At 40.6% G+C, this 27,324-nt stretch overlaps 2 protein-coding genes across 5 annotated transcripts; one reads left to right on the top strand and one right to left on the bottom strand.

Moving 5' to 3' along the window:
- Window positions 1-6,347: 6,347 nt before the first annotated feature.
- Window positions 6,348-16,896, bottom strand: dnajc14 (DnaJ (Hsp40) homolog, subfamily C, member 14). 3 transcript variants are annotated; one of them, XM_077004981.1, is made up of 8 exons: window positions 16,739-16,896; window positions 14,587-15,983; window positions 13,867-13,965; window positions 13,535-13,641; window positions 13,298-13,417; window positions 12,691-12,851; window positions 12,466-12,568; window positions 6,348-11,041 (listed from the first exon to the last, which is right to left on the bottom strand). In XM_077004981.1, the coding sequence occupies exons 2-8, from the start codon at window positions 15,763-15,765 to the stop codon at window positions 10,741-10,743; spliced, it is 2,070 nt and encodes a 689-aa protein (XP_076861096.1). In that variant the 5' UTR covers window positions 15,766-15,983; window positions 16,739-16,896; the 3' UTR covers window positions 6,348-10,740. The 3 variants fall into 3 exon arrangements, with proteins under 3 accessions (XP_076861096.1, XP_076861105.1, XP_076861114.1); XM_077004990.1 differs by having other exon boundaries at window positions 16,250-16,884; XM_077004999.1 differs by having other exon boundaries at window positions 16,835-16,865.
- Window positions 16,897-19,610: 2,714 nt separating this feature from the next.
- On the top strand, window positions 19,611-26,757 carry nab2 (NGFI-A binding protein 2 (EGR1 binding protein 2)). 2 transcript variants are annotated; one of them, XM_077004959.1, is made up of 7 exons: window positions 19,613-20,078; window positions 20,763-21,690; window positions 22,270-22,403; window positions 22,608-22,671; window positions 23,039-23,165; window positions 23,430-23,615; window positions 25,849-26,745. In XM_077004959.1, exons 2-7 carry the CDS (start codon window positions 20,773-20,775, stop codon window positions 25,932-25,934), a joined length of 1,515 nt encoding a protein of 504 aa, XP_076861074.1. In that variant the 5' UTR covers window positions 19,613-20,078; window positions 20,763-20,772; the 3' UTR covers window positions 25,935-26,745. The 2 variants fall into 2 exon arrangements, with proteins under 2 accessions (XP_076861083.1, XP_076861074.1); XM_077004968.1 differs by lacking the exon at window positions 23,430-23,615 and having other exon boundaries at window positions 19,611-20,078; window positions 25,849-26,757.
- Window positions 26,758-27,324: the final 567 nt, after the last annotated feature.

Below are 27,324 nucleotides of genomic sequence, written 5' to 3'. Positions count from 1 at the left end.
AACCCTCCCCACCACCACATCCAAGCCCGGATCCACATCACCCCCATCACAGAGAGCAGCCGGTCCGCACATCCACATACACCTAGACACACATTTCCTTCATACACGTATGCACTTACACACATTTAACCCATAAATATATACATATATACACATATACATACATACATCCATCCATATATATAAATATATGCATACACATACATACATATATACATATATATCTACACATACATATACACCCACACACGCTTGTCCCATATACACCACACCCCTGTGTATGCACCCACAACCATACCAATCGCACAGTGATCAAACAATGACAGACATCAACAGTATTGAGGACATGCTGGTCGGAGTCCGGAACCCTACCTCCCGGCCCACCCCAGACATCCCCATCATCCACCACCCCACTCCCACCACCCAGGCACCTCGGAGCCCCAAGGCCCAGACCCAACGCCCCGACCCAGGCCGACCGCAGCGGTGCAGGTCCCCCCGCACGGGCAGGGCCCCAGCTCGGGGTCGGGGGGCCCCAGGCACCAGGCCCCGGGTCCCGCCACCCGGCCCCACAGGGGAGGCCAGCCACCCCGCCGAGGGCCAGCATCTGCTCCCCCCACGCCCCGGCCCCACACCCCAGAGCCCAGAGGGAGCGCCACCCAAGCCCCCCCCACCACCGCCCGCCAGGGCAAGCACATGCCATCCCAGGTCGGCAGCCCCGGCCCCCCCGCCCAGAAAGTGGCCGGCACGAGCAGTCTCCCCGGGGTCGACCCCCAGCCACCAACCGGCCCTCCGGGAGCTGAGGCCCCCGCCAACCACCCCGACTAGCTAATGGAACTGATCAGTGGGAACCAAAGAGAATTAAATTCCTCCAACTGGTCTTTAGAGGAAGCAGACATTCTCTCCAGACAGATGTGATCAAGTAATAAATTTTTGTAATGAGTAATATGCAGGTCCTTTTTCGTTTTCCAATTGATAAGAATGGTTTTCTTGGCGATGCATAGGGCAGTGAGAACTATGTGTGATATGTCTGCCTCTGTATCTAATTCACTGACGTCTCCTAAGATGCACAGTCTGGGGGAAGTTGGGATGCAGCTTTTAAGCCCCGTGGACAATTCTACACATACCTTCTGCCAGAATTCCTTAACAGGCCTACAATCCCATATAGCATGCATATAGTTATCAATTATATTGCCTGTACAGTGGGTGCATATGTTTGATTGTGCTAGGCCCATTTGGAACATCCTTTGTCCTTTGTCCTGTTCTATGAAGGACTTTGTATTGTATAAGTTGTAAGTTGGGGCTTTTACTTATTCTGAAGATATTTGTACATATGTCGGTCCAGAAATGTTGATCTGGATTAATAAATAGATCTCGTTCCCATTTGGCTATCGGAAGGGAGATTGAGTCATCAAATTTTAACAATAATTTATACAGTTTTGATAATAATTTAGGAGTATATAGATTTTAAAATTCAGTTATCCATGCTGATATTTCTAAATTCAGTTGATTGCGGTTGAATCTCTGTTGAATGATGGATTTTAATTGTTGATATTCCAGAAATCTACTGTTGTTTATTCCATATTCTGATACAAGTTCCTGGAATGTGACAAAGTTTCCATCTTTAATAACATGTTCTACATTTTTTATTCCCCTGTCATGCCATGATGAAAAATGTAGTACTTTCTTGTTCTGACAGATGTCTGGATTGTTCCAAATGGGTGTTAGTTTGCATGGGATGAGTGGGGACTGAGTTAATTTAAGGAATTCCCACCAGGCTGTCAGTGAAGTATTTATATTAAGGCTTTTAAAACAGTCCTGACGCTTAATAGTAGAGCTAATGTAAGGTAGGTCTGAGAGTTTTATTTTCCCGCAAAATGCTTGTTCTAGGTCCAACCATGGCCTGTCTATTAAGTCGTATTTGACCCATTTTAAAATGTACTGTAATCTATTGGCTAAGAAATATTGATAAAAATTTGGTAATTCTAAGCCACCATTGCGTTTTGGCTTTTGCAAGGTTTTCATACTTATTCTTGATGGCTTGTTTTTCCATAGAAATTTTGAGATGTTTGAATCTAAGGATTTAAACCAAGCAGCAGAGGGTTTATTTGGGATTAGTGAGAATAAATAGTTAACTTTGGGTAGAACCATCATTTTAATGGTAGCCACTCTCCCCATGAGTGATATAGGTAAAGCGTTCCAACGTGTGAGATCATCTTCTATTGTTTTTAATAGAGGGATATGATTTAACTGCACCAAGTCTAACAGTTTAGCAGAGACATGTATGCCTAAATATCTAATATTACCTGATTGTAGTGGAGTGGTGGTCGTGTTCTGGAAACTACAGTTTATAGGCAAAACTGTTGATTTGCCCCAGTTGATGGAATATTCTGTTATAGAAGAGAAGCTGTCTATAAGTTTGATTGTATTCGGAAGGGAAGCTTGTGTGTTCTGTAGGAAAAGTAATACATCATCTGCGTAGAGACTTATCCTATGGTTTGTGGTTCCTGTGTTAATTCCTGTAATATTTGCATTTTGTCGAATTGCTGCTGCTAATGGCTCAATGAAGAGAACGAAAAGTGAGGGTGATAGTGGACAGCCCTGCCTGGTGCCCCTTTGCAGAGTGAAGCTTTGTGAGGTGATGTCGTTTGTCCTAACCTGTGCATTAGGAGAACTATGTAAGGCTTTGATCCAGTTTATGAAGGATGGGCCAAATCCAAATTTGTGTAGAACTGCTAATAAATATTTCCAGTTTACCCGGTCAAATGCTTTTTCTGCATCTAAAGATACAATGGTAGTCTCTAATTTGTTAATTGTGCAGTAATCTATTATGTTTATTAGTCTGCGTGTATTGTTGGCAGATTGTCTACCCTTGATAAAACCTGTTTGATCTGGATGTATTATAAGTGGGGTGATTTCCTCTAATCTTCTTGCAAGTGCTTTGCAAATAATTTTAAGATCTACGTTTATGAGTGAAATGGGGCGATAGCTGGAAGGAAGTGTAGGGTCTTTGCCTGGCTTTAGAAGTACACTGATGTTAGCAGAATTCATGTCTGGAGACAGGACATGATCTTTTTGAATTTGATTTACCATTCTAAAAAAGGTTGGTTCTAGCACCGACCATAATTCTTTGTAGAATTCTACAGGAAATCCATCTGGTCCTGGAGCTTTGTTATTTGGTAGCTGCTGTAGGGCTTCATGTAATTCGGGCAGAGCAAGTGGTGAATCCAGTGCAACAATTTGTTCGTTTTCTAGCTTTGGGAGATTTATATTATTAATAAATTCTTCAATAGCTGAATCAGATGGATTCATCTGTGATGCGTATAAAGCTTTATAAAACTCTTTAAAAGCTTTATTTATTTGTTGTGGGTCGTGAATAATGCTACCTGTTGAGTTCTTAATAGAGGAGATAGTTGTTTTTTCCTTATTAAGCTTTAACTGATTAGCAAGGAATTTTCCAGATTTATTGCCATGTTCAAAATTCTGCCAGCGCAGTCTTTGCAGTAAAAATTGTGTCTTTTTATCTATTATTTCATTTAATTCCAGTTTGAGTTTCCTCAGCTTGTTCAGTGTGTATTCTTGTGGTGAAGCAGCATGGGCAGCTTCTAAAGATTTTATTTTTTCTTCCAATTCTAATACCTGTGTTTTTTCTGTCTTTTTCTTATGTGTGCAGTAGGATATTATTTTCCCCCGCATTACTGCCTTCCCTGCTTCCCAAAGAACACACGGAGAGGTACCTGGTAGATCGTTATATTCTAAATATGTTGCCCATTCTTTTTTGAAGTAATTAATGAAATCTTGTTCCTTAAGTAATGATGTATTTAATCTCCAGTTCCTCGTTGCTGGTGTGGTTCTTTTCTGTGTCAAAGAGAGAGAGACCGGTGCATGGTCACTGATAGTGATAGGGTGAATACAAGTGTCTGTGACATCTGTCATAATGGAATTGCTAACTAAGCACGTTAAACTTAATTAAGTTAAATATTTATACATATACTCGAAATGATTCGAAATATTGCGCTTTTAATCACATTATTTAATGGTTGTTTATTTTCAAAACGCCCAATCTTAACGTCTTCACGTTCTCTCATGTTTCATCCTGGAATTACAAGAGGCTCGTATTTGTTAATGTAATACATGAAAACTGTTCAGTCAGACAGATATTTGTTGTGAAACGAAGTAGTTACAATTTCAACATTTTCAAGTACTTTAGCCTAAATTGCAGCACTTTTCAAACCTGAAACACAAAGCAGCATTAAAATTCGTCAGGTAAGTGTTCATTCCCCTGTTTTGAGGGGTGTTTCTTTTATACTACCACATATAGTTTCGGACAACACTGCAAAGCGGAAAGTATAAAGCCTCCACCGCTCGCGGAGGTTCACGCGAGGTGCGTGCGGAGTCGAGCGCTATGGTCACTCAACCAGGCTTTAGCGCCCTTCGTTGAAATGTTCCAAAAGCACCGCTTGCAAACGGGCTTGTTCATGTCCTTCAGTTTTCCATCTGTATCTGCTTCGAATCCAACAGCACTGCGTTTGCTTTAGCTGCCATATTAGCATTACAAACTGTCCTGTGCATTACGGCAGCTTGGGTGTGTCAAACGAAAGCGCATTTTATGTAAAAAGAATCGATACTTAAGGGAAACGAGTATTGTACCGTTTCAGAATGTTCAGTATCGATACGTATCAATATATCGATTTTTTTGACAACACTACTGCTTTGATTAAAGGCTCCCCTATTAAGTTTCAGTGGACTCCCAAAGCAAACCATGCTTTTCAGATGTTGAAAACTGGTTTTACCACAGCATTTGTACTGAAACATCCTGACCCGTCCACGCCATTCGTTGTAGAAGTGGATGCCTCTACAGTTGGGGTAGAGGCCACGCTTTAGGTTTTTTAATACCATTATTAAAAAACCTAGAGCAAATTGTATCCAATAGCCATTTTCACACGTAAGCTTTCCCCTGCTGAATGAAATTATGGCATGGGGAACATGAACTTCTGGTTGTGAAACTGGCCTTAGTAGACTATAAAAGAAGGATTAAGGACCACCTAGAAATAACACAAGGCACAGTTTGAGGAGCCGCAAGAAAATGTTTTACCGCACCCAATGGTCAGTAGTAACACCGTTTTTACCCTCACTATGGAGGAGGATATGGTAAGGAACACACTAAAGTCCATCAAACCAAAAAAAGCTGCAGGTCCTGATGGTATCACCGGGTAACTTTACCAGGTTACTTTCGGTCATTCCAGCCTGCTTAAAATCCTCAACTATAGTCCCAATACCAAAGGCAGATCAATGACTACCGGTCAGTTGCTCTAATCCCGGTGGTTATGAAGTGCTTTTAGAAACTGGTTAGAATTCACATTCTTTCACTTCTTCCATCCAACTTTGACCCGCTTCAGTTTGCATACAGGGCTGGCAGGTCTACAGAGGATGCAGTAGTTACTGCCCTTCATACAACCCCTTGGAGCAGCAAGGAACTTACAACCCGGCTCCTTTTTGTGGTTTATAGCTCTGCCTTCAATGCCATCATCCCCCACAGACCGATGAGCAAGCTGTTGGACTTGGGTCTGCCTTATCACACCTGTCTATGAATCAGAGACTTCCTGAGGGTTGCAGACAAAGGATTAGAGTGAGACCTTACACCTCTACACCCTTTAGTCCCAGCATGGGCGCCCCTCAGGGCTGTGTGCTGAGTCTCCTGCTATATACCCTCCACCAGCAACACCATAATCAAATTTGCAGATGATACTACCATTCTGGGACTCATCTCCGGAGATGACGAGACAGCCTACTGGGACAAAGTGGACCACAGTGGTCTGTCATATTAAATTCAACTAATTTGAAATGTAACATGGAACTGTGCAATATTTTACAAATTCAATATTATAAGGGCAATGTATAATTTTTTTGTTTTTGTAATTTATGTAAATTACAGTTTTCTTTATATTCTTGTCTGTCACACCACAAGTACAGCACTTTAATTTCATTATACTTGGTATAATGACAATAAAGGTATTCTGATTCTGATATTCTAGAGGGGGATTATCACCCTTTACATGAATCTGGAATATCTGCATTCCCTGCTTTTCATGCTTTAATCCTATCACTCAGGAACCCGCAATACAAAGGCTGATGCGCTTTCAAGGATTCCAGAGGAGATGGAGGAACGGGACTACACTCCCCTAGAGAACATCTTCCTAACCACATGTTGGTGTCTGCCATCTGAAGGGGAGATAGACAATGAAATAGAAAGAAGTCAACCTGAAGAGGGCAAAATAGACTCCAGAATAGACTCCAGATAAAATCAGTATTCTGGTAATCTGTTGTGACAGACTCATTACTAATCATTTGACCACTGACCACAGAACACCCTGGTGAATCTCGTACATTTATTGTTAAGATGGCACTGGTGGGAATCTCTTAAAGCAGATGTTTATACATTTGTTTCACCCTGCTCTACACCCAAGTCACTCCCAGCAGGTAAACTAATGCCTCTTCCTGTTCCGGAATGCCCATGGTCACACATAGCAGTGGACTTTGTTACTGACCTCCCAGAATCGAACTATTTTGATGGTTGTAGACCGTTTTTCATGAGGGGTTAGGTTTGCCTTTCTGCATTCTTCCCATTGCATTCCCAATGGCAGAGACTTTCCTCCAATATGTTTTTAGGAATTGTGGTGATCCTGAGGACATTGTATCTCAGAGGACCTCAATTAACATTCAGAGGTAGCCATTAATCTGCTGACAGGATACCACACTCAATCGAAAGGACAATAAGAAGGTATGTTTTTGAGAATTTTCTGTAATCACAGTCCTACTGAATGATCTCGATTCTTACCCTGGACCAAAATGGCACAGAACTCTCTAGTCAATTGTTACAGGAATCACACCATTTGAGTGTTTCCTAGGTTATCAGCCTCCCTTGGCTCACTGGACAGCCAGAGAGTCAACTGTTCCTGCTGTGGGTGCCTGGAGGAGACACAGTGAATAGTTGTGGGAGGAGAAGCACCAACGTATTGAAAGAGTACTACAGCATCATTAAGAAATGGCTGACCATCATAGGGGACCTATGAAAATGTGTTTTTGAGAAGCCATTCACTCTTCTTGCCATATGTGTTTATGATGCTCATGTTGTTCATGTTTGCATCATAAATAGACTATCAAGCATGTAGTCTACTTAATTGTTAAACTTGGTGCAGACTAATTTTAAACGGTAAAATATTAGTGTTCAAAGTGGAGCACTGGATGGGCATTCAATTTAACTTCAAATTATGAATGTTCTTCTTTTACACAAATTTTCTTATTCAGGACTCATTTTCTTCCAGTCAGACCAGCATCTGTGCTAGTTAGACATACAACATATGGCAGACTGCACAGAAACCCAGACTACACAGAGCAGTCCAAGGATAATGAGACTGACAGACCACATAGCTCTCCTAACCACCTTAAACAAGAAACTCCCTAATGTAATTTCAGAAGAATACATTTTAAAGCATTCAAATGATTATATAGTAATTGTATCATTTCTTTCTGTGTTCAATAAAACATTTTACGTTCAGACAAATTTTGTGGGGGTTTATGCCAAGGTATCGTTTCATTATGGAGAATTCTGATACTACACATGGTGTCGAAGTAAAATAAAATAAATTAAAAAAATTATTTAAAATTGGCATTGTGACAAGCCTAGGTCAGTGAACAGCGATGGGGAAAAAAAAGATTTCATTAGTCTAGTAAGCAAACTACACTGTACAAATTTACCATGGTACATTCACTCAGAATTCTACAACCCCTGGCAAAAAGTATGAAATCACCAGTCTAATGAGCACTCATTCAGACATTTAATTTTTTAGAACAAACTCAAAATGATACAATAATAAGGTCACTCCAAAGTGCAACTTGTTAGTCCACAAGAAGGCTCCGACCTGCAAAGCTGATCTGGCAACTGTTATAAAAGAGAGTTGGCACCAAATTGATGAATACTGTTTATCACTCATCAAGTCCATGCCTCAGAGACTGCAAGCCATTATAAAAGCCAAAGGTGGTGCAACTAAATATTAGTGATGTATTTTGAATGTTTTGTTTATCTGTTTTTCATTATTACATATTTTTCCCCGTGCTTGCTCAATAAAAGTAACATATATGTTGTTTCCACAATGCAGGTTATTTTTTAGTGTTTCTGTAAGTCAACAAGTTGCACTTTGGAATCACCTTATTGTATCACGTTTTTGATCAGTTTGTTCTACAGAATAAAATGTCTGAGTGCTCATCCCAGACTGGTGATTCCATACTTTTTGCCAGGGGTTGTAGAAAGTCAGCAAATCTAAGGAATTAAACCTTTAAACTAATAGTTCATAATCTGTTTATGTATTATACAGATACACTTCAAAAATTCACAATGTAGAAATTCAGCTTTTTCAGTTTTAACATGGACAAAAGAAAGGTAGGCTACTATATAGCACTGAGATTTCACTGAAATATAGTGTTATAAATAAAATGTGTTATATAAGTAACAGATAAATATAATTACTTGTTAAATTAGTTAAGTGTATGTCTTAAGTGTCGGACATCCATCTCAAACATCATAAGAAATTCAAATGTTGCACTGTATAGCTTAATACTAAAATAATCCAGCAAATTGCACTTATTAAAAGAAACTTAATACATATTGTTATGGGAAACAAGTTTAATATGAAAAAAGAAAGAAAAAATAGCATTTTATTATGGGGAATATGGTGGATATACCTTCAAATTTTGCCATCAGTGTCCTGCACCATTATGATTGTCTGAGATTTCAGTCATATAGATTTTTTGCATATACATTAAATTCACTTCGCATGGGGTGGTCTTCCCCCTTGAGTGCTAGTCACTTTCTTAGGTAAACTGAAGGATTTTACTGCCATCCAATTTTTTTAATCAACTGGAAATTTAACAATGCATTTGTAATCAAATTTTAAAAAGCAAATGTAAAATGCTTTAAACACTCAGTATCTCATCAGTGATAAAATTAATCACAACCAACCAAAAAACAAGCAAGAAAATTATCCAGACTCCTTAAAGTAATCCAGTTGGATACAATAGAACTCAAGCAAATATAAAGTCCGGTTTAATAAATTTTACATCCAAAATTTTGTCTTAGAACTTAGTCACTCTTATCCAGAGGGTTAAGGCTGTCTCTCTGTAACAGGTCTGACATTCTCACCCACTGTTTGGACATTACAAAAAGAAAATGGGCATTGCACATCTCTCCCTCTACACTAGAAACTCAGTCATACTCATTATTAATATAAGCTCATGTTTGCATGCCCGATACATCTCTTCTGTACTGACATAATCGTAACTTCCAAATAAAAAATGAATAATAGCTAGTCTGCCAAATAGATATGTTTCACATTCTTAGAAAAAGTACCAATGCAGAGGCCAAATAAACTTGTCATAGAGAGGTATTATGGACTATTGGTTAACAGTGGAACTGCTTAGTTACTTAAAGCTAATCAATGTATCAACAAAAACACCAATCTATAGTTTCCCAAAAGAAGCATCGTTATTAAGGCCAAGAGACCAAGTCAACTGCTAGTGTGTTCGACATGATTCTTAGATAGTGACCATAGAATGCTAATTATGCCATGATATTTTTGAAAAACAGGCATTTTAATTTTGCTAAAATGTTTTCAAACAGTTTTAAAACATGGTAATAAAAAAAAAACAATAAATTGATGGCTGGCTCTGAAGTGTATTTCAGAATCAGCTGCTACTTAGCTAGATCTTTAACTCAACAAAACATTTAGGCTGTTTCATTTTTGTGGAATCTCCAAACATCTCCATTATCAAGTCTCTTCCTAAAAGTGCTTAATTTAATAAAGTATCAATGTGGAGTTCATTCAGTTAATCTAATAAGCAGTTGTCCTACAGAGACAACAGTGTATTGGCGAAAGTTATATTCACATCACATATGACATCTGTTGTGTGTATGCAAACACTGACTAAGCCTCTTAAAAAAAGAAAAGAAAAAAGGAAAAAGAAAATCCAAGTGTAAACCAAACAGAACTGCTGTGGGTTTACGTTGAGTTATATCAGAGTGGCATTCCTCCTGACCATATTCAGGAAGGCAGGGGACTATCATTATTGCACTCTGTTAGAATTCCAAAGATATTTAAGATTCTGAACTGTCTCTTGCGGTCATCAATCTCTCTCTCTGCCCTTGCAGATAAACTGTCTGCACTGTGGTCATCCCTGAGGTGTATTAATGGTCAATAGGATAATCATAAAACACTGATGAAAAAATCTACACAGAATGGCAAAAAATGCAAACTTTTATGTGTATATTTATATATTAAAAAATGTTTTAAAAGATGTCATCGCCGAATTGTGCATGAGAAAAAAGAAGACTATATATATCTTTTCACATGATAAACTTGTTAATTGACTATCATGGATAAGCTGTGTCTTTACAGACACAAACAGAAAAAAGGACTTCAAAACCTTCAAGATGATCCAACAAAAGGCTACACTTGTATCTTTTGTTTTCTTTGCAAACCATCTTCTCTTTGAAAAGAGAGAGAGAAAAAAGGACAGGTTCCTGTTGGCACAGAGAAGCATCGACATACCAGCACTGAGGAGTTCTTCTGAGGAGAACCCCCTTCATCCTCATGCCCGTGCACAGGTCCATCGAGTTCAGGCCAAACTGTGGCGGTGTCCACCACGGTCTTTCTTTCAGCTGCCCACCGTAAAGCGCCACAGCGCTACTCAGCGCTGAAAGGGCTTGCGGGCCTTCTTACGCCGGCGGGGTGGCTTTCCTTCGGCCCAACATTCACTGGGCTCTCCTCGCTGCCCCGCTGGGGGGGAAAAGAAGCCTGCCTGGGGAGGGGGCCCAGGAAAGAGCCCACCAGTCCCTGAACTGGCTCCTGAGGGGTGATGGGGAGGAGTTCCTGAGGGGAAGAAGCCACCATTGGCACAGGCATCAGCGGAAGCTCCTCCCTGGAAGATGCGGTTGAAGAGGTCCTGCAGGTCTGCCGGTGAGCCTGCACCTGGATGGTCTGAGGTGGATCTGGGAGACATAGGGAATCAAATATTCAGGCAAAGCTCTCAGCACACTGACACATACAACTGGGTGCTATTTTACAGATATAATGACATTTCTCTGATAAAAACACACTGCTGACTTATCTGACACTTGCAGCATGTAAGAAAGTAATGTTATCCAGATGTAATACACTGCTAATGAATTGTGACCATTGCACACCTTCAGTTTTTTTTCCTTCTTCTTTCATCACTCTCATATACATGTGTGTGAGATGTTGCCATCTCATTGGATTACCACAGCTATGACTAGAGCCCTTTTCTGCTGTTTGTTCATCACGACGATGTCCGGTTTATTAGTTATTATCATTGTACAAGTTTGTATTTGGAAGTCCAACAGGGTAAGTGTCCCACTTTGACCTTCCAGCCCATTCTCAGCACAAATGTTTCTGTATATTACATCAGCCACTATGGTTATGGTTTTCCACGTATGCTCTGCCTGCTAACATCTTGCACTCTCCTGTTATGTGCTGGATGGTCTCAGGGGCATCTCTGCAAAGCCTGCATCTGGGATCTGCCTGGTGTGGTAGATCGCAGCCTCTACTGATGTAGTGAGAGGTTGTTCCTGTGCTACCATGATTAGCGCCTCAACGTTGTCTTTGTCCTGCCTTTTCCAGCTACTTCCATTATTTGCTGGTTGTGTGCATATTTATATATGTATTAAATATGTATATTCATATATATTGAGGACATTTGAACATTGCAAACAGTCAAAGCTGGCAGGAGAAATGCATATGTTGAAGTGTTAGGTTAGCTTTTCATAGATGCAGTGCCTTTACTGTAGCACTTAGTATTTGGTAGCCCAAAGAGCATCACAATATTTGAATATTCAAGATTTTCTATCTCATTAAAATCTGATCGATTATAGTAACAAAGAAAAGGAGGTACCAGGTATAAAATATTACTGCAAAGACCAGGACAAAAAACATTTTTCCCACAGAAAAAAAAATGCGTAAGAAAGCATTCATAAAACTGTTAGTAAAGCATAGTAACTTAAAACCTTTAAAAATCTATGTGTACTTTATACACCTCTTTACTAAATTGGCATGGGAATAAAATGCAATATGTCCTAACCATTTTTAGATTTGGCCACTAGTCAAGATTACAAAATTAGTTGGCAAACAGTACAACTTTGCGTTAAGAATTATATTCCTTGCGCACAGTATGAGTCAATAAACTTACAAAACACCTATACTTCAAAATGAAACAATGTCATGTCATGAAAACAATATGAAACAAGTATACTGCAAAAATATAAAATCTACACATTCACAGGTTTCTAATATGTCTAGGTAAACACAGATGTGTTTACAATAAGCTGCAATTTTAACTACAAAAGTTGAGCTTACAAAAGAGTATACAAAAATTACAGAAACATATAAGGGCTGTTACCTATGGCGATTGGTGCTGCTGTTACTTTTGGAACCAAAAGAGATGTGGTAGGGCACACGATGCGTATCTGGAGAGATGCTAATCCTTTGGCAACCTGCCCACTCTGTGTAGAACCAAAGGTCAATGTATTTTAACATAAACAAGTTGAATTCAGGGCAGAAGCAGGCTAAAAAGCCTAACCAAGAAGTCGAAAAGCAGAGCAGCTGTCGGGCACATGGGAAATACCAGTAATGTCATAGACTTTGCCGTCCATGAACGCGAAGTAGGTTATCCGTAATCCCAGCATGCTGGACTCCGCCCACAGGTCACCCTCCTCGGCACTGTGTCGTTTATTGCACTCGCCACAGAAACGAGCCTCATGGGACTCACGATCCATCTCAAAGCGCCTGCACAGTGGGAAGGGAAAATTACTTTCAAGCAAAACTTTATCCAAAAGCATAAAGACTGGCCATAAAGAAAACCAGGCGAAACACATTAAAGCTGCTGAGAGAGAGTTATATAATTAAAATAAAAAAAAACATTGTGTGAATGACCTAGGCTCTGCATTAATCAGTCAGGATTGGCCTCGAGGCCTGTCAAATAATTTATTTGTGAATGCAGCACATACAAACAATAGGCTAAGTGCAGAGAGGCTTGGATTGTGTGTAATTCCTGTAACACTAATTACATCAGCATTACGTTAGCATAACTTCACTGTCTGTAATCTAAAACTCTTAGTGAAGTGCTCCTTTAAAAGAACAATGAAATATTCATAGGATGAAAGTGCATTGTTTGTTGTTGACATTAGGAACTGCCCACAACATGGGGGAGGCCGTATGCTCGCTGTGCGTACTTGTGCTTGCCCTCGCATTTGGTGCACATCATGGTGTTCATGGCCTCTTTTAGGTCATCCTGAAGCTTTGCCAGGAATTCGTTCATCGATCGGGACAGCTCCGTCGCTGCCATCCGCTTCCTGTTGTGGCAAGAGGAAACAGAAGTGTGGTGTTACGGCCATGGGTTCGAGACCACAACAAAACACCAAATGCTCCTTGAGGGATGGGCGGAGTGCTAATTGGACAAGCACGCTCACAGTTCGTACTCCCGCCTCGTCTCCGGGTTACTGACGATGTCCCACGCAGCTCTGAGAACTTTGAAAGCCTCACCGGCGCGTGGGTGCTTGTTCTTATCTGGGTGGACCTGAAAAGCAGAAAAACAACCTGACTGATGTCTAACACAGCACCATCATTAGTTTAGCTCTAAAGAGTCCTGATGCTTAACTGAGTGTAAAATATCTCATCACTCATATAAAAAAAAACCTTGCAGGAAGGCAATGATTAAAATGAATGATGCACACAAGGCATGTGCTATGGTTTACCTAGTTTACCTGTACAGCACTACTTTACCTGTACAGGACTAGTTTACCTGTACAGCCAGCTGTCTATAGGCCCTTTTCAGCTCAGAGTCTGTGGCTTGAGTATTCACTCCCAGGACATTGAACGGGTCCAGCTCATCTTCAGGAATCTGTAAACACACAAGCCTTAATTTAAAATAGCATTCATTGAAAAGGTGAACAAAAAACACCCTCATCAAGTTACTTAGGTTCTGTGGTTGCATTTGAAAATAAATAGGTACAACGTACACTGTGTATAATCATATCCGCTGTGATAATCAGGCTCTAGGTCAAACTGCACATTTTCATTATTACACAATGGGTCATAACACACATTACCACAAGAAAGAAACTGCAGAACACTTTGGACCAGAGTTCTCACTACAAGTCTCAGTGCTTCATACAAATAATGTGTGGCCCATTCCCTTGTCACATGTTTAAAATGTTAATCAATAGGCCCCTTTTGTACCTACATTTGATTGAAACAAACTAATAATACAGCCAAGAATAGTGCATTTTATTAAACATATTGTATTTTTTAAATGGTTATTAAGGGAGTCAACCTTCTGATCACAGATGTTGCCTAGGGTTAGGGTTCATTTCCAGAAAATCGTCTTTTCTTCATTCAAATAATGTGTTATTTGAAGCCAATATATGATTTACAGTAAGGCAACACCACCAAGTCTACTGCCTAAACTAGATTGTTAAAACAAACTGGAAATATTTTACTGGAACAACTAGGACAAGTGTACCTGTGCTAACGCCAGCAGTCTTTCAAGCTCTTGTCCAGGCTGATACCTATCTGTCCCCTTGTATGGGGACTCTGGATTTGGCGCGTCATCTGTAGGGCCATGTTTCCAGAACCATTCTTTAATACTTCCAACAAGTGTGACCCCTTTTTTCCAAGCCCAGCAATTCTGAAAGGCAAGCCACCATCGCTTGCCTCTTTCTCCACCCACCCTTTCCAAGACACACTTAATCAACCGGGTGCCCAAGCATACTGTTACTCTTAGGAGGGCATAACTGGAAAGAAGGGCTTTTTTAGCCAGGTTTGTGGCCTTGCTGACCCAAAGCATGAAAGCCACACCCGAATACCAAGTCCAGTCCACTAATCGTCTTAAATCCTGTTTCATGCCAGGGATATCTGTGATCTTGAAGAACATGTGGGAGCCAAAGATGTAAAGTGCAACTGCTCCTGTTTCCACAGCAATCCCACAGTGGTGGGTCAAAGACACAATGAGATCCACCACCATACGGATACAAGACATACTCCAAGAACTGACAGAGTCTGCTATGAAATCTCTAAATCCTACAATCAGCTGGAAGCCATTTTGCCTCCGCAAGCGACCCTGATTGTGATTATGGTGGTTCCGGCGCCGAACCGGCTTGTGCCTGCTTGCCCCAGAGGACAGGCAGGATTTGTCGGAAAAGGATGTAGTCGTCCACGATGAACATGGTTCACCTGGTCCTGAGCTTGAACCGCTTTTTCTGGACTTTCCTTTCTTCCCTGATGCAAAGGTTCGAGATCCAGAGTCCCCGTCAAACTTTGCCTCCTTCTCAGCTCCATATCTGCAACTCTCTTCTCCTTCCTCCTCATCAATTTCATTAAAGCGACTATCCTCGTCTGCATCCAAAGGATCCGTCCTCCCATATGTCCTTGTATATCCACTGTCTTCTACTCCCTCCCCATCCTCCCCTTCTTCTGTGCAACTACAGTCTTCCTGCTGAACTGCCCTGTGGTGTTCAGAGTTAAGGCTGCCCAGCACCTTCTGAGAAGCTTGTGTACCACTTTCATTTTCCTCTGAATAATTGAGCAGAGAGGAGGAGGAAAAAGTTCCATAGCCAGTCTCTTGATATATTTGGTCATGTACTAATGCATCATCCGGAGAAATCCTAGTGCTTATGTCTACTGGATCCCACTGTCCTGCCATGATGTCCACCCTTTTCAAAAATCCCAAATTTAACTCCCTTTCTGCTGGAAGAGGAGCTTCAGGGTTCCATCATTACCTGTAAGGCGCTTTCACAAACATTCAAGAGGACAAAAGAGTCAGGCTCAGGTTAGCACAGTGACACATTTGGTGCAGTGTCCAGTGTGATTATGTATCCTGGCCATTACTGCTCCGAGTTTGTAAACGCTGTGCCATGAAACCTGTGAACAGGAGAAAACATAGCTGTCAGTACAGACAATAAAGTTTACTGAAACTCTCTCTCTCTCTCTCTCTATATATATATATATATATATATATATATATATATATATATATATATATATATTGTTTTTTAAATCGTTTGCGCATGGTTAAACTAATAAATGTTTGCCGTTTAGACTTTGCTATGCTACAATTGGGCCAATGCATGTCAAGACGACGTGTTGCAAGATCTTTTCTGTAAAGAAATGTTAGAAAAGTTGCTTACTGTCTGTTCCAAGAAGACGAATTTGTAAAGTCAACACTTGAAAAACTGTTTATAATACTATAGCTGATGTTCTACATTGCTCAACTAACTTGCCAAGTGTTTCTTTAGCAGTTATTAAAAAAAGGAAAAACATCCGACTCATTATATAACCTGTTAGCTATGCTGGCTAGCTCGTTTTTAAAACGCTGATGGATGATTGGTGGACCATTTTAAGACTAAAAGACAGCTAGCTAACTAGCTAGCTCTCTGTTCGTGAACAAATGCGCCTGAATGGTCAAAATATGAAGGAAGAGGCTTAGCTAACTACACTCATAATTGGTCAAGCAGACAGTTAATATTTGCAGAGCAATAACACTCAGTTTTGGAGCAGTACTGCTTTCGGTTACCTGTTAGCCAGCTAGCTAATGTTATAGGTCTAATTATAAAGCCAGCTATCGTTCAGAGGGAGCAAGAGCATTTTGCACGGTCATTTGGAGACGTGAAACTCACGTATTAGCACACTTCTAAAACACCAGTATTGCAAATATGTTGTGAAATCCTCTTCTGCAGATTTTCTCATTTAGTCAAACAAACTTTATACTTAACCATGAAGCTAACTATCTACCGTCGTTGCCCTTGTTGTTTCTCTTATTACTATTCACTTCCGAGGGCAGCTGATTGCGCCGTTGCTTCCGCTTTGAAATTTAACCCATTCCTTGCAGTCTTTAGCTTGTAAACAGTATCGAGGCTCGGTCCAGGATCTTAAATCATGTTTGTAAGAAGCACCCCCGTAACGATCTTGGCATACTGATAAACAAGTTACACCTTTTAAGCTATGGTTTTACTTAAACAGACAGAACTTAGACACACCTACAAAAAATGTAATGTGTATGTAGACATAAGTCTTTAATTTTTTTTTTATCAAGGTTAAAAAATAAGATATTGCTTTTTTGCAAAGTATGGGTGCATATTTATGAAGGATGAAAGATGCATTGCCCATATTATATGTATGTTGAAAACAAAATAATAACTAAGTTGTGTATATAGTACTGGAGGTTTAGATTAGCTTAGTTGGAGTAATTGTCCTCTGTGGCAGTCATGGTCTGGTGATTAGGGAACTGGTCTTGTGACCACAAGGTCATGGGTTCAATTCCCAGGCTTGAGGCCATGACTGAGGTTCCCTTGCTAACTGGGCTAGGGCTGCCCACTGCTCTGGGCATGTGTACACTGCGCCCCCCTAGTGGTCACTAGAGTTATCACTGCATAGATGGGTAAATGTGGAATGCAAATTTCAATTGTGGTGAAAATTGTAAATATATTTCTTTGCTATTGCAGTTCAGAGGCATTTATATTTGCAAAATAAATGCCTCTGAACTGCAATCGCAAAGAAATGCATTAAAAATATCAGTGGCATGAAACTGAGGTCAGAAAAGTCTATATCTAGTAGAGATAATTGGCAATTTGGCAACATGCCAAAGTGTGCAGTTTTTGTTTCATTGTTTGATTTTGATATACTCATGTATACATACATCTGGCCATCATCCTAAATTAGAGAGGAGCTGCTGTTATTTCACATATTCAAATATTGTGGATCTTGTGTGGTGGAACCACGGTGGTCTAGTTTTGATGAACACCACTAGCACCATCAGCATTTAAGCATGCTATTTCTTCTGCCTCTATCAGTTTTGCCTCTGATTCAAGTCACATAAAGGCATAATGAACTACTGTCATCTCCATCACTACACCAGATCCAGCCATACTTTCCCAGATAAGGGTATACTGTATGTCAAGCAGGAGACATGAAGGTACATCAAAGTTCCTTAAAAATATTTGGTTTACTTTAGTAATGGCATTAGAATTGCACACAGATTAGTCAGATGTTTTAACAGTTAAAGGAGCAATAAGCAGGTTTCCAATTATTCATCTTCACAAAGGCTTTTATACTGACACTTAGTGGACTGGATGTTTCAGAGATTCTGTACTAAGTATGTTTTAAACATGTCTGCCTCTATGTGGTTGCCCCTTACGGAGCATAAACTACTTAATTTGAGGATGATCAATTGGTTCTGTTTTTCATCTCATTTAAGCTGCATTTTATGAGAAAAAAAGTAAAAATAATAAATAATCACTTTCATAAAAACCCTTTGCAACTTTTTGGTGGTAAAATTTATTTGCACCTTTATATATATGTTTAGAGTAAATAGCCTATCAGTAATCTTAATAATGAACCAATGTGTCTATAGAAGAGCTGTTACATTAAGTACTACAAAAGGCCTGGGTCATGTTTCCCAAAAGCAATGCACTACAAAGACCAATATTGAATGGTCACACTGAACACACACACACTCTCTCTCTCTCTCTTCTTTAACATTTACAATATGCAAGGTTTATGCAAATTAGGCCCAGATTAGTAGAATAGAGATGACGACTGTTACTCCTTGGGGGGATCAGTATCTTTTCCAACAGGGTGGGCTATTGTAGCTATAGACTAATTGTATTTAACTCGCCTAATTAATTTTCAGAAAATCTTATTTTCTTCATTCAAATAATGTGTTATTTGAAGCCAATATACGATTTACAGTGAAAATTAACGCCATATAAAAATCTGTCACAATGGTGTCATATAGCTACTTTTCACAGCAGTGTAGTTGTCAACTGATATTCCTCAGAAAATCACAGTGAGGAACATCAACTGTCGTCACACAGACATTTAGAAAAACTGCTATGTAGGGTATTTTGTCTATTGGTGAACATTGGCGATTTCTCGCGCCCACACGCGGGGAGCCTTTGTGCAAATTCAACCTTTTCAATGCTATACCTTTTCGCAGCTTGCTTTTATCTGCAGAACTATCACTTTATTTTGCCAGCCAAGCGCAAACGCGACAGTCAAAAAAGCCAAACATTCTTCGCCGTATCGTGCTCTGCACATACACAGGCTATCTATTGTATTCAGACCAGATTTGCATCATCGGGGGAATCCCACCAGTTAAACCTGCGTCACACATGGAATCTTACCAGTCGGAAAGAACTCAACTACCTACCTCCCACAGAGGCGTTCCTCAGCGTTCTATGGGATCGCGCTGCAGCTCTCATTAATTACTACTGTAATATTTAATAGTTTACACATACAGATTGTCATGGAGGATAAAACGTGTATGACGGATTGACCGTTATATTTAATAAATAAACTGTGTTTATGCTGAGGCATAAAAGGGTGTCTGTTGATTTCAGTCCAGTAAACTATTAGTTTATACTGTAGTCTATATTTGCAAATGAAATGGGCGGAAATGAATCGAAATTTAAAGAAAACAACGCAGTGAAACCCCATCCACACCCCCAATTCAGAGCCGCCTTAACCGGGAGAGGAAAGCTCTTTTTCGGTCAGATGGCGTGCCGCAATCCGCCCACAGATTTCTCGCGCCCACACAGCCAGCAAAAAGACTGTCATTAACAATACAGCAACAGCCAGCAAAGCCAGGCAAGCAGGCACTTGGACGCTGGAAAACAAGACTTTTTCGCTGTCTACGTTAAAGTGGCTTTCTATAAATAGGCTCTGTTTAAGTCGCATAGTCTACGATTTAGTAGGTACGATTAACATATTTGTAGGCTGGAAACATTCGCTTTTTCTTAAAAAGAAACAACGGAAATGAAATTTAAGGGTTTATGTAAACACTGGCAAACCTACTGAAGAGCCTAGGATTCGAGCACGTAAAAAGTGGGCTTTCTTAGAGTCCTCAACAAATAGCTGAATAACGCTAGCGGATCTACGAAAGGGGCACTAGGCTGTTGGAACCGCCTCAAAATTAAAGCGTGTTTGCCTGTCCTGAATTCGTTTTAGGAGTCCCACGGGGTAAGTAGAGTAACCAGCAGTCTGGAGTTCATATTTAAAATGTCCAAGCCAGAAAATGCACGTTTTATTTTTGTTCGGCAATCAGTTAAACTTCACCTGCTGTTATACCGTTGAATTTTATTATGCACCGTGTTGTTAGCCTACCTTCTGATCTAACCTAATACTAACCATAAATCCTAGTTTTAACCAGCGACAACTAGTGGAAACATAATTCGACAGATTACAAATTTAAGCGTAAAGTCGCTATTAGTCTACATTCAATATCACAATGGGGAAAAGTAGGCTACTCTTTATCTTCACAGGAATTATTCAACCACACTAGAATAAAAAATTAGAACCAGATCAGACATGGATGAATTAAGGCTTGTCTTGGATTATAGTGCCAGTGGTGAATCACTACTGGAAATCTGTTTTGTAAAGGTTTATGCTTATTCTGGGTCTTGGAAAATGCCCCCCAATATTTTTATGCATAAAAGTGTTAAAAGTGGCCAATAATGATTATTATCATATTACAGTGTGACTCTTGATCCTTATTTTTACTTTTTGGCATGATGCTCTCTACTTCTTTGTGAGATCGCTGGGATGGCATTTACTTGACTTTTTGTTTGTTTTTGCAATTTGATCTGTTACTGCTATTTTTGCCACTGCTAATGCTCTGTTCTTATGGCCCGCACTCCCATCTAGTCACAGCAGGATGTCACTGCCACGGACGCTGGGCGAGTTGCAGCTGTACCGAGTTTTGCAGAGGGCCAACCTGCTGATGTACTACGACACCTTCATCCAGCAGGGCGGCGATGATGTGCAGCAGCTGTGTGAGGCAGGCGAGGAGGAATTTCTGGAAATTATGGCCCTGGTTGGCATGGCGACAAAGCCCCTACATGTGCGTCGTCTACAGAAGGCCCTACGGGACTGGGCAGCAAACCCGACGGTCTTCAGCCAGCCTCTGGCCACCAACATGGCACCTGGTGGGATCCCGCTTTTTAAGATAGACAGCAGTGCAGGGGGAGCTACTGGTTTAGGATCGAGAAAGTCTTTAAGCAATGGCCAGCCAGGGTCTCCCTGTGATAGAGAAGAGCAGGGCACTTGCCTCACACCGCTGAGAGACAATGGCAGTCCCAGGAGCCCTTGCTCCCAGGCCTCTCCCCTTCCTCCCGACCACCTGTACAGGGACAAACTGTCACCCATGGAGTCTCACTGGCTCAGCCCAGATCTCGATGGGGGCCCCGCCACTGATGAGGACCAGCCCAGTCCTCCCCTACCGCTCACGGTTCACTCCCGCCCCTTGGGGCCCTCAACGCCACCAAACTCTTCCTCATCATCCTCCTCCTCATCCGCCACAGCCTCCCCCTGGCCCGGTGGCCATCTGGATGCAGAGACGGTGAGGGCAGTGGGCGAGAGCGTAGAACGACTGCTCCGGACCATGTCGCAGGCCGATCCGGGTGAGGTCAAGACCCTGCTCCGGCTGAACAAGAAGATGGCCAAGACGGTAGGACATATCTTCAACCTGGAGCCGCATGATAAGAGCAAAGAGGAAGAGATCCGCAAGTACAGCCTCATCTATGGACGCTTCGACTCCAAGAGGAGGGAGGGCAAACAGCTCACCCATCATGAGGTAAGCAGAAGGGGATGAGAGGTGGAGAAGCTGCCACCCATGCTTCAGTTTCATGGCTCATATGTTTTGGTGCCACTGTGATAGGACCCATGAGAGTAGAGCTGGGATGTTGTAGATGTATATAGGGCAGGGAAACCTTGGTCTTGTTAAGAACACGGGTTGTCTGGTTGTACATTCACAGCATTTTTACAAACTCAACAAGGTTGGGGGAAAAAAACTGCTTTAAAAACATCTCCAGCTTCTGTAGTAAATTCAGTTGCTCTTATGTAATGATTCAATGCTGTATGTTGTAATATATTAATACATAATGCATAAGCTGTATATATCATTGCTGTCATGCAAAACAAATTGTCCATTTTTATTTTTTATAACACCTGCCCATTACATTTTGTTTCAACAAACAGACCAATAGAAATAAACCAGAACTACTTGAAATCTCCCTGGCAGTTTCAGGTTTTGGAGGTTCTCTTACAAAAGCAAATTTTATGTTAATGTATTTCTGAAGAAATGCAGTGGGTACAGCAACAAACAGCTTCAGCTGCTGTGACTTGATAGCCCTGCTTGTGTCTTCCTGCTTAGATGATCATCAATGAAGCAGCTGCTCAGTTCTGTATCCGTGACAACGCGCTATTGTTAAGACGAGTTGAGCTCTTCTCACTGGCCCGGCAGGTTGCAAGAGAATGTGCCTACACCTCCACGCTTAAACAGACCAGGTCAGGACAATTCAGTTCAAACAGTGCATAAAGAAGCAGAAGTGTAATTTTATTTTATAAACGGGATATGTGAATGTGTATATGGATTCAGTACAATGGAACAGACCTTTGTCTGCTTTGGCATTTATCAACAAAGACCTTTTGATTCAGGAGCCATTTATCTGAATGCTGTAAAACATTAGTTTTCTTGTCCTGTCATGTTAGGACCAACCCTGAGGACTGTATTGCTTCTACTGACAGTACTGCTTCAAAGAGAATCAAACTTGAGGTTAGTATAAATTGTATTGTACGTCAAGTGATACAGAATTTGTAAAATAAACTATGAACGATTAAATAAACGGAAGAGCTCTGGTTCAGAATATTGGTAAGACAGAACAAGCTACTTGGTTAATTCTGATATTTTACAATAGGACTTGACAAAAATACACAGGGCTCATTACATGCAAATGGGAAATTCCATTCAGTTTATAGCTTCACCTACCTAATTATCAACAAATACTTGACTGGGACACACACAGAGAGTTTTCATTTAACAAATTTAGCAACAATTTGTCCCCTCACATTTAACCCCTCGTAAGTGGTCTTGCAGGCCAGCCAATAGGTACAGTGGCATCTGACAAGCATCGTCTGTTTAGATCACAGATTCAGACAGCATTAACCCTGTACGTGGAACTAAAGCCTCTGATGCAGTAACCCACGGAAGCCTGAGGTCAGCCGATGACGACAGCCTGTCAGGAGAAAGTCTGGACAGTTTAAGCCAAGGTACAGAAAAAGAAGACAGCATTAGAGTTGTGTTGGATTTAATGGAGTAAAAATGTCATTATTGTATCATTAAAGAAGGCAGTATGTAACACCACACCCTCATATGTCAGTGTCATGCATTATATGTTGCGTTTGCTGTAAATATTGCAGTTATTGTCACGCTATGTAGTACCACTCTTTAGTGTGGTGAAAAGTAATTATGTAACACTGACCTGCTCTGATGGGTTGACAGCCATGTTTGTCTAACTGTGTCTGTCTTGATAGATGTAGGCCCACAGTTGCACCCCTCCTCATCCCCCCGCCCCCTCACGGACACCATTGGCCCTGTCAACTGGAGTCGCCAGCTCATGCAACAAACACTCATGGATGAGGGCCTGCGTTTGGCTAGAATGGTGTCACGTGACCACGTGGGCAAGGTCAGCCTAGGGTCAGAGAAGAGACAGACTTCAGGTGAATACTAGAATTCTGTTTTACTAGCCTAACTTGGTTCACAAATAAAATAAAAAGGGATGGTAGGCAGTAACTCCAAAAAAATGTAGGTTCATTTGGACACTGTAAACTGATCAATCATTGTACTGATTGGAGGAGACAAAGGAAACAAAGGCAGAGGGGAAACAAAGACAGGGCCCCCTATGTTAGGAGTTATAGATATGGACCAAGTTTGAGATGAAAAATGCTTATTGAAAAACAAATAAGCTATTGACTGACTTAGTATAGGATCAATAGAGCTGGTTTATGTAAAAAAAAGTCTCCAGGAATTATGGAATACCCTATATCCATTCTGGCACATGAGAAAGGAGGGGCAGTGGGGTTCTCACAATAGAGCTGTAGTTTTGTAAAGTCCTTTAAGATGCAAGCGTCTTCGTAATAGGTTGTCACCGTGGGGGAGAGTGCGAGAGAGGACGAGACAGAGGGAGGGAGAGAGAGAAAAATGATGTATGGGTGGATGGGGCCACAGGAAGCACTGTGGGGGAGGCAAAGTGGTGCCCCCCCTCCTCTCCCCTCTCTGACGTCAAAGCTTATGAAAATGTGTGAGTGGAGGGCGGGATGGATGGATTGAGAGAGTGTGGGGGTGAACGAGTGGGAGGGAGTGAGAAGGGCGTCGCATTGACTCATAGAAAGACAGAATAAAAATAAAATGAGTGGGCAGTGAAAGGGTGCAGTCTCTTTTATTTCTCTCTCTCCCTCCACTTAATGAGAGAGAGAGAGAGAGTCAGCCCAGAAAACTGTCTTCAACTTTGCTTGCGTTTGTCCCTCTGTACCACCATATTTCCTATTCGCACATTCTCTCACAGTCACTAAAACATGAAAATGAAGCTCTGAGCATTGGGCCACCATCACACATTTCAGGCCGTCGTCACTCATCCTGCCTCTCTCACTCTTCCTCCTTCACTTTTTTGCCATTTGTATGACTTTGCTGTGAACCTAAGTGGAAAGAATTTGGCACTTACAAGAAAGCCTGACTAATAGCAACATATTCTCTATTACCTTGTGCCATGGCTTTTTAGGTAATAATAAAAAATAGAGCAAATACAGACAATACAATATGAAGCAATCAAGATTATCTTTACATTATATTATTTTGTTTGTTTTGTTTATATTATGGGTCCCACCAGTTAGTGATGGGTGTTTAAGGGTAACCCCCTCTGTAGATCTGATTTAGAAATACACAAGAAACATTAGTTGCCATTTGGCCAAAATATTCAAGCTTCCAATATGAGAACTGTAACCAGTTACTATTTTTGTTCAGCATGTAAATATATACACACTATAAGAAGTTTGGGCCATAAGCTGATGATGCTCTTTAATTAAGGCATTGTACACTTCAGTGCCATATCTGAGAACTGCTGCTTCTTTCTTACATCATGGGTGCAAATGTGAAATAGCTTTCCTTAATAAAATTCCTTAAGCAATCTGACCAATAACTGGTAATTCGAGACTTTCAAAGAAAAAGCCAAAATGCTACTAATTGCCCCTTTAAGGGTTCACGTCACTTTCTTTGACATGTTGCTTTTTGTATTTTATTATGTTAATTTATGTCGCTTGTGCTTCATATGTTAATGAATAATGTGCTAAGAGATCCATCTATATGCAGTAATAGTAATGAAAGATGTCTTTTAGAAAGAAATAAGATGAAAATGTTGAAATTGCTTTTTAAGACTACCATTCTCTGACTATCCTGACTAGTGATTTTTAAATCATTTTAGATGAATCAATATTTCACACTGGCATGATGTTAGGTACAATGAGTGCGAGATTGACAAACTGCTGAGAGTCCTACTCAGTGTGCTTGTTAGCTCTGTATTAATAGCAAATTGTTTGATGTTGACTGTCACTGATGAAAAACAGCTCCCGGATGGATAGCATACTTAAACCTAATTCAAATTAAGAAAAAACAGGTGATGGCCATTCTTGTGAAGGATAAAAAATATATAGCAAATGTAGGTTAACTTCAAAACCTTGGGGAACATAAAAAAAAAAATCCTGAATATGAACGTCCTGGTTCCTTAACTCCTATAATAGAGTGTATGTTTATGTTTTTCTTCTGTGCTGAGTTCAGTTTTACATTATTTGTGCTGCGCTCCTCTGACATTATGGAAAATGGATGCCACACCTACCAGGAAAGACATGTTATATTGAAAAGATCTGAAAGCCTAATAGTGATGCCTTGCTTTATTTGCAGAGCTGGAGGGCAGAGTGCCAGAAAGAAGAGGCATAAGCATCTCCCACAGGAGTGGCAGTCCTGGAAGCACCAATGATGACCCATAATGGGAACCCACCGGAAACTAGAATTAACCATGATGCTCAACTCAGGTCTCAGATGAATGGAACCCTCCTGAGGTTTTCACACCCACTTTCCCAAGACTTGTTGCGACCAAAACTGATTGCAAACAGAACTGTATGCTCTGCTACACACAGCTGTGTGCATTTTATCAGCTAATTAGAACATCAAAGGGCCTGTGTTAGACAGCTCTGATATTTACATTTAGCGAATGGCCGAAGATGTATGATGTAAATCTCACTGCAGATGAAGTGAGTGAGAGAATATTTGTAAATACATTGCATACCTTTGTTACCCTAACAACAACCAATAACCATATATTTGTTATAGTCCCTTGATTGGCACATACTGTAAAGGGCAGACTACAGTAAATTACAGTACATGGTGCTAATTTTGAGTAACTAAGTGTAGAATTAGACTTTGATATGGAAAAAGTGATCCACTTTTGCCTGGATTCAAGATACTGTTTAACAAAGTTGAATTGTGGATGTTTAAAAGGACATGATTCTAACACTAATATGCTAAACATATACACCATTTCTTATACATGTATGACATAGTACATAGGGCACATCAATTTATCTTTGAGATTTAATGGTAAATGCCCATTTAGATTTAAAGCCTTATTTGTTTCTGATTTGTTTTTCTGGTTATGCGTTATAATGCAGTAGATTGTACGTCCTCATCACACCCCACGGCACAACAGAAGTCATTGTTAGCATACTGTCAGCAGATAATTTATTTTTTATTATTCTCAATAAATTGTATTTTATTGTTTGCCAAGTTGATTTTTATTCATTATATAGGTTGGACAAAATTGAAATTGAGTATGTCTACCTACAACGTGTGACCATGTGTTGACATGAAATAACGTAAATCAGCTATAGTAGGCCTGTAAATTAAAACAAAAAATACTGTCATACATTTCTCTGACTGAATAGTTTTAGGTGTAGAATTTTGTCATTTTTCAAATGATCAAATTTCCAGCAGCTTTTTCATTTCTTGCCTGATTCTCCACCACCCACGTTCACCGCAGGTGTTTCTTCCATTTTCATTTGGTTATCCCGAAAAGATGATGCCAGTGATTCACACCTGATCGACCTCGACGTCATCGACCCGCTCTCTCGGAGCCTGATTCACCGGGAGATGCAGAGCTAAATATAGCGCGCGCTGCCAAGCTCCCGAGAGTAGACCGGGTGGCTGTAGTAACGTCACAATGATAAAATTACACGGGGCAAGAGGATGTTAATGTCGTTCCACATAATATGTAATTATGCTTTCATCTTTCCATTATGATGCCAAAGCTCTGAAAGACTTGTTAATGGACAGTGTAATGTTTTGCAAATAATATAAATCGATGAGCGAAGCTATTATTTT

The sequence above is a fragment of the Brachyhypopomus gauderio genome, chromosome 1 (assembly GCF_052324685.1).
Source record: "Brachyhypopomus gauderio isolate BG-103 chromosome 1, BGAUD_0.2, whole genome shotgun sequence".
Taxonomy (NCBI): domain Eukaryota; kingdom Metazoa; phylum Chordata; class Actinopteri; order Gymnotiformes; family Hypopomidae; genus Brachyhypopomus; species Brachyhypopomus gauderio.
Note: the sequence above shows the minus strand (reverse complement) of the source record. Positions and strands in the feature narration are given on the sequence as shown.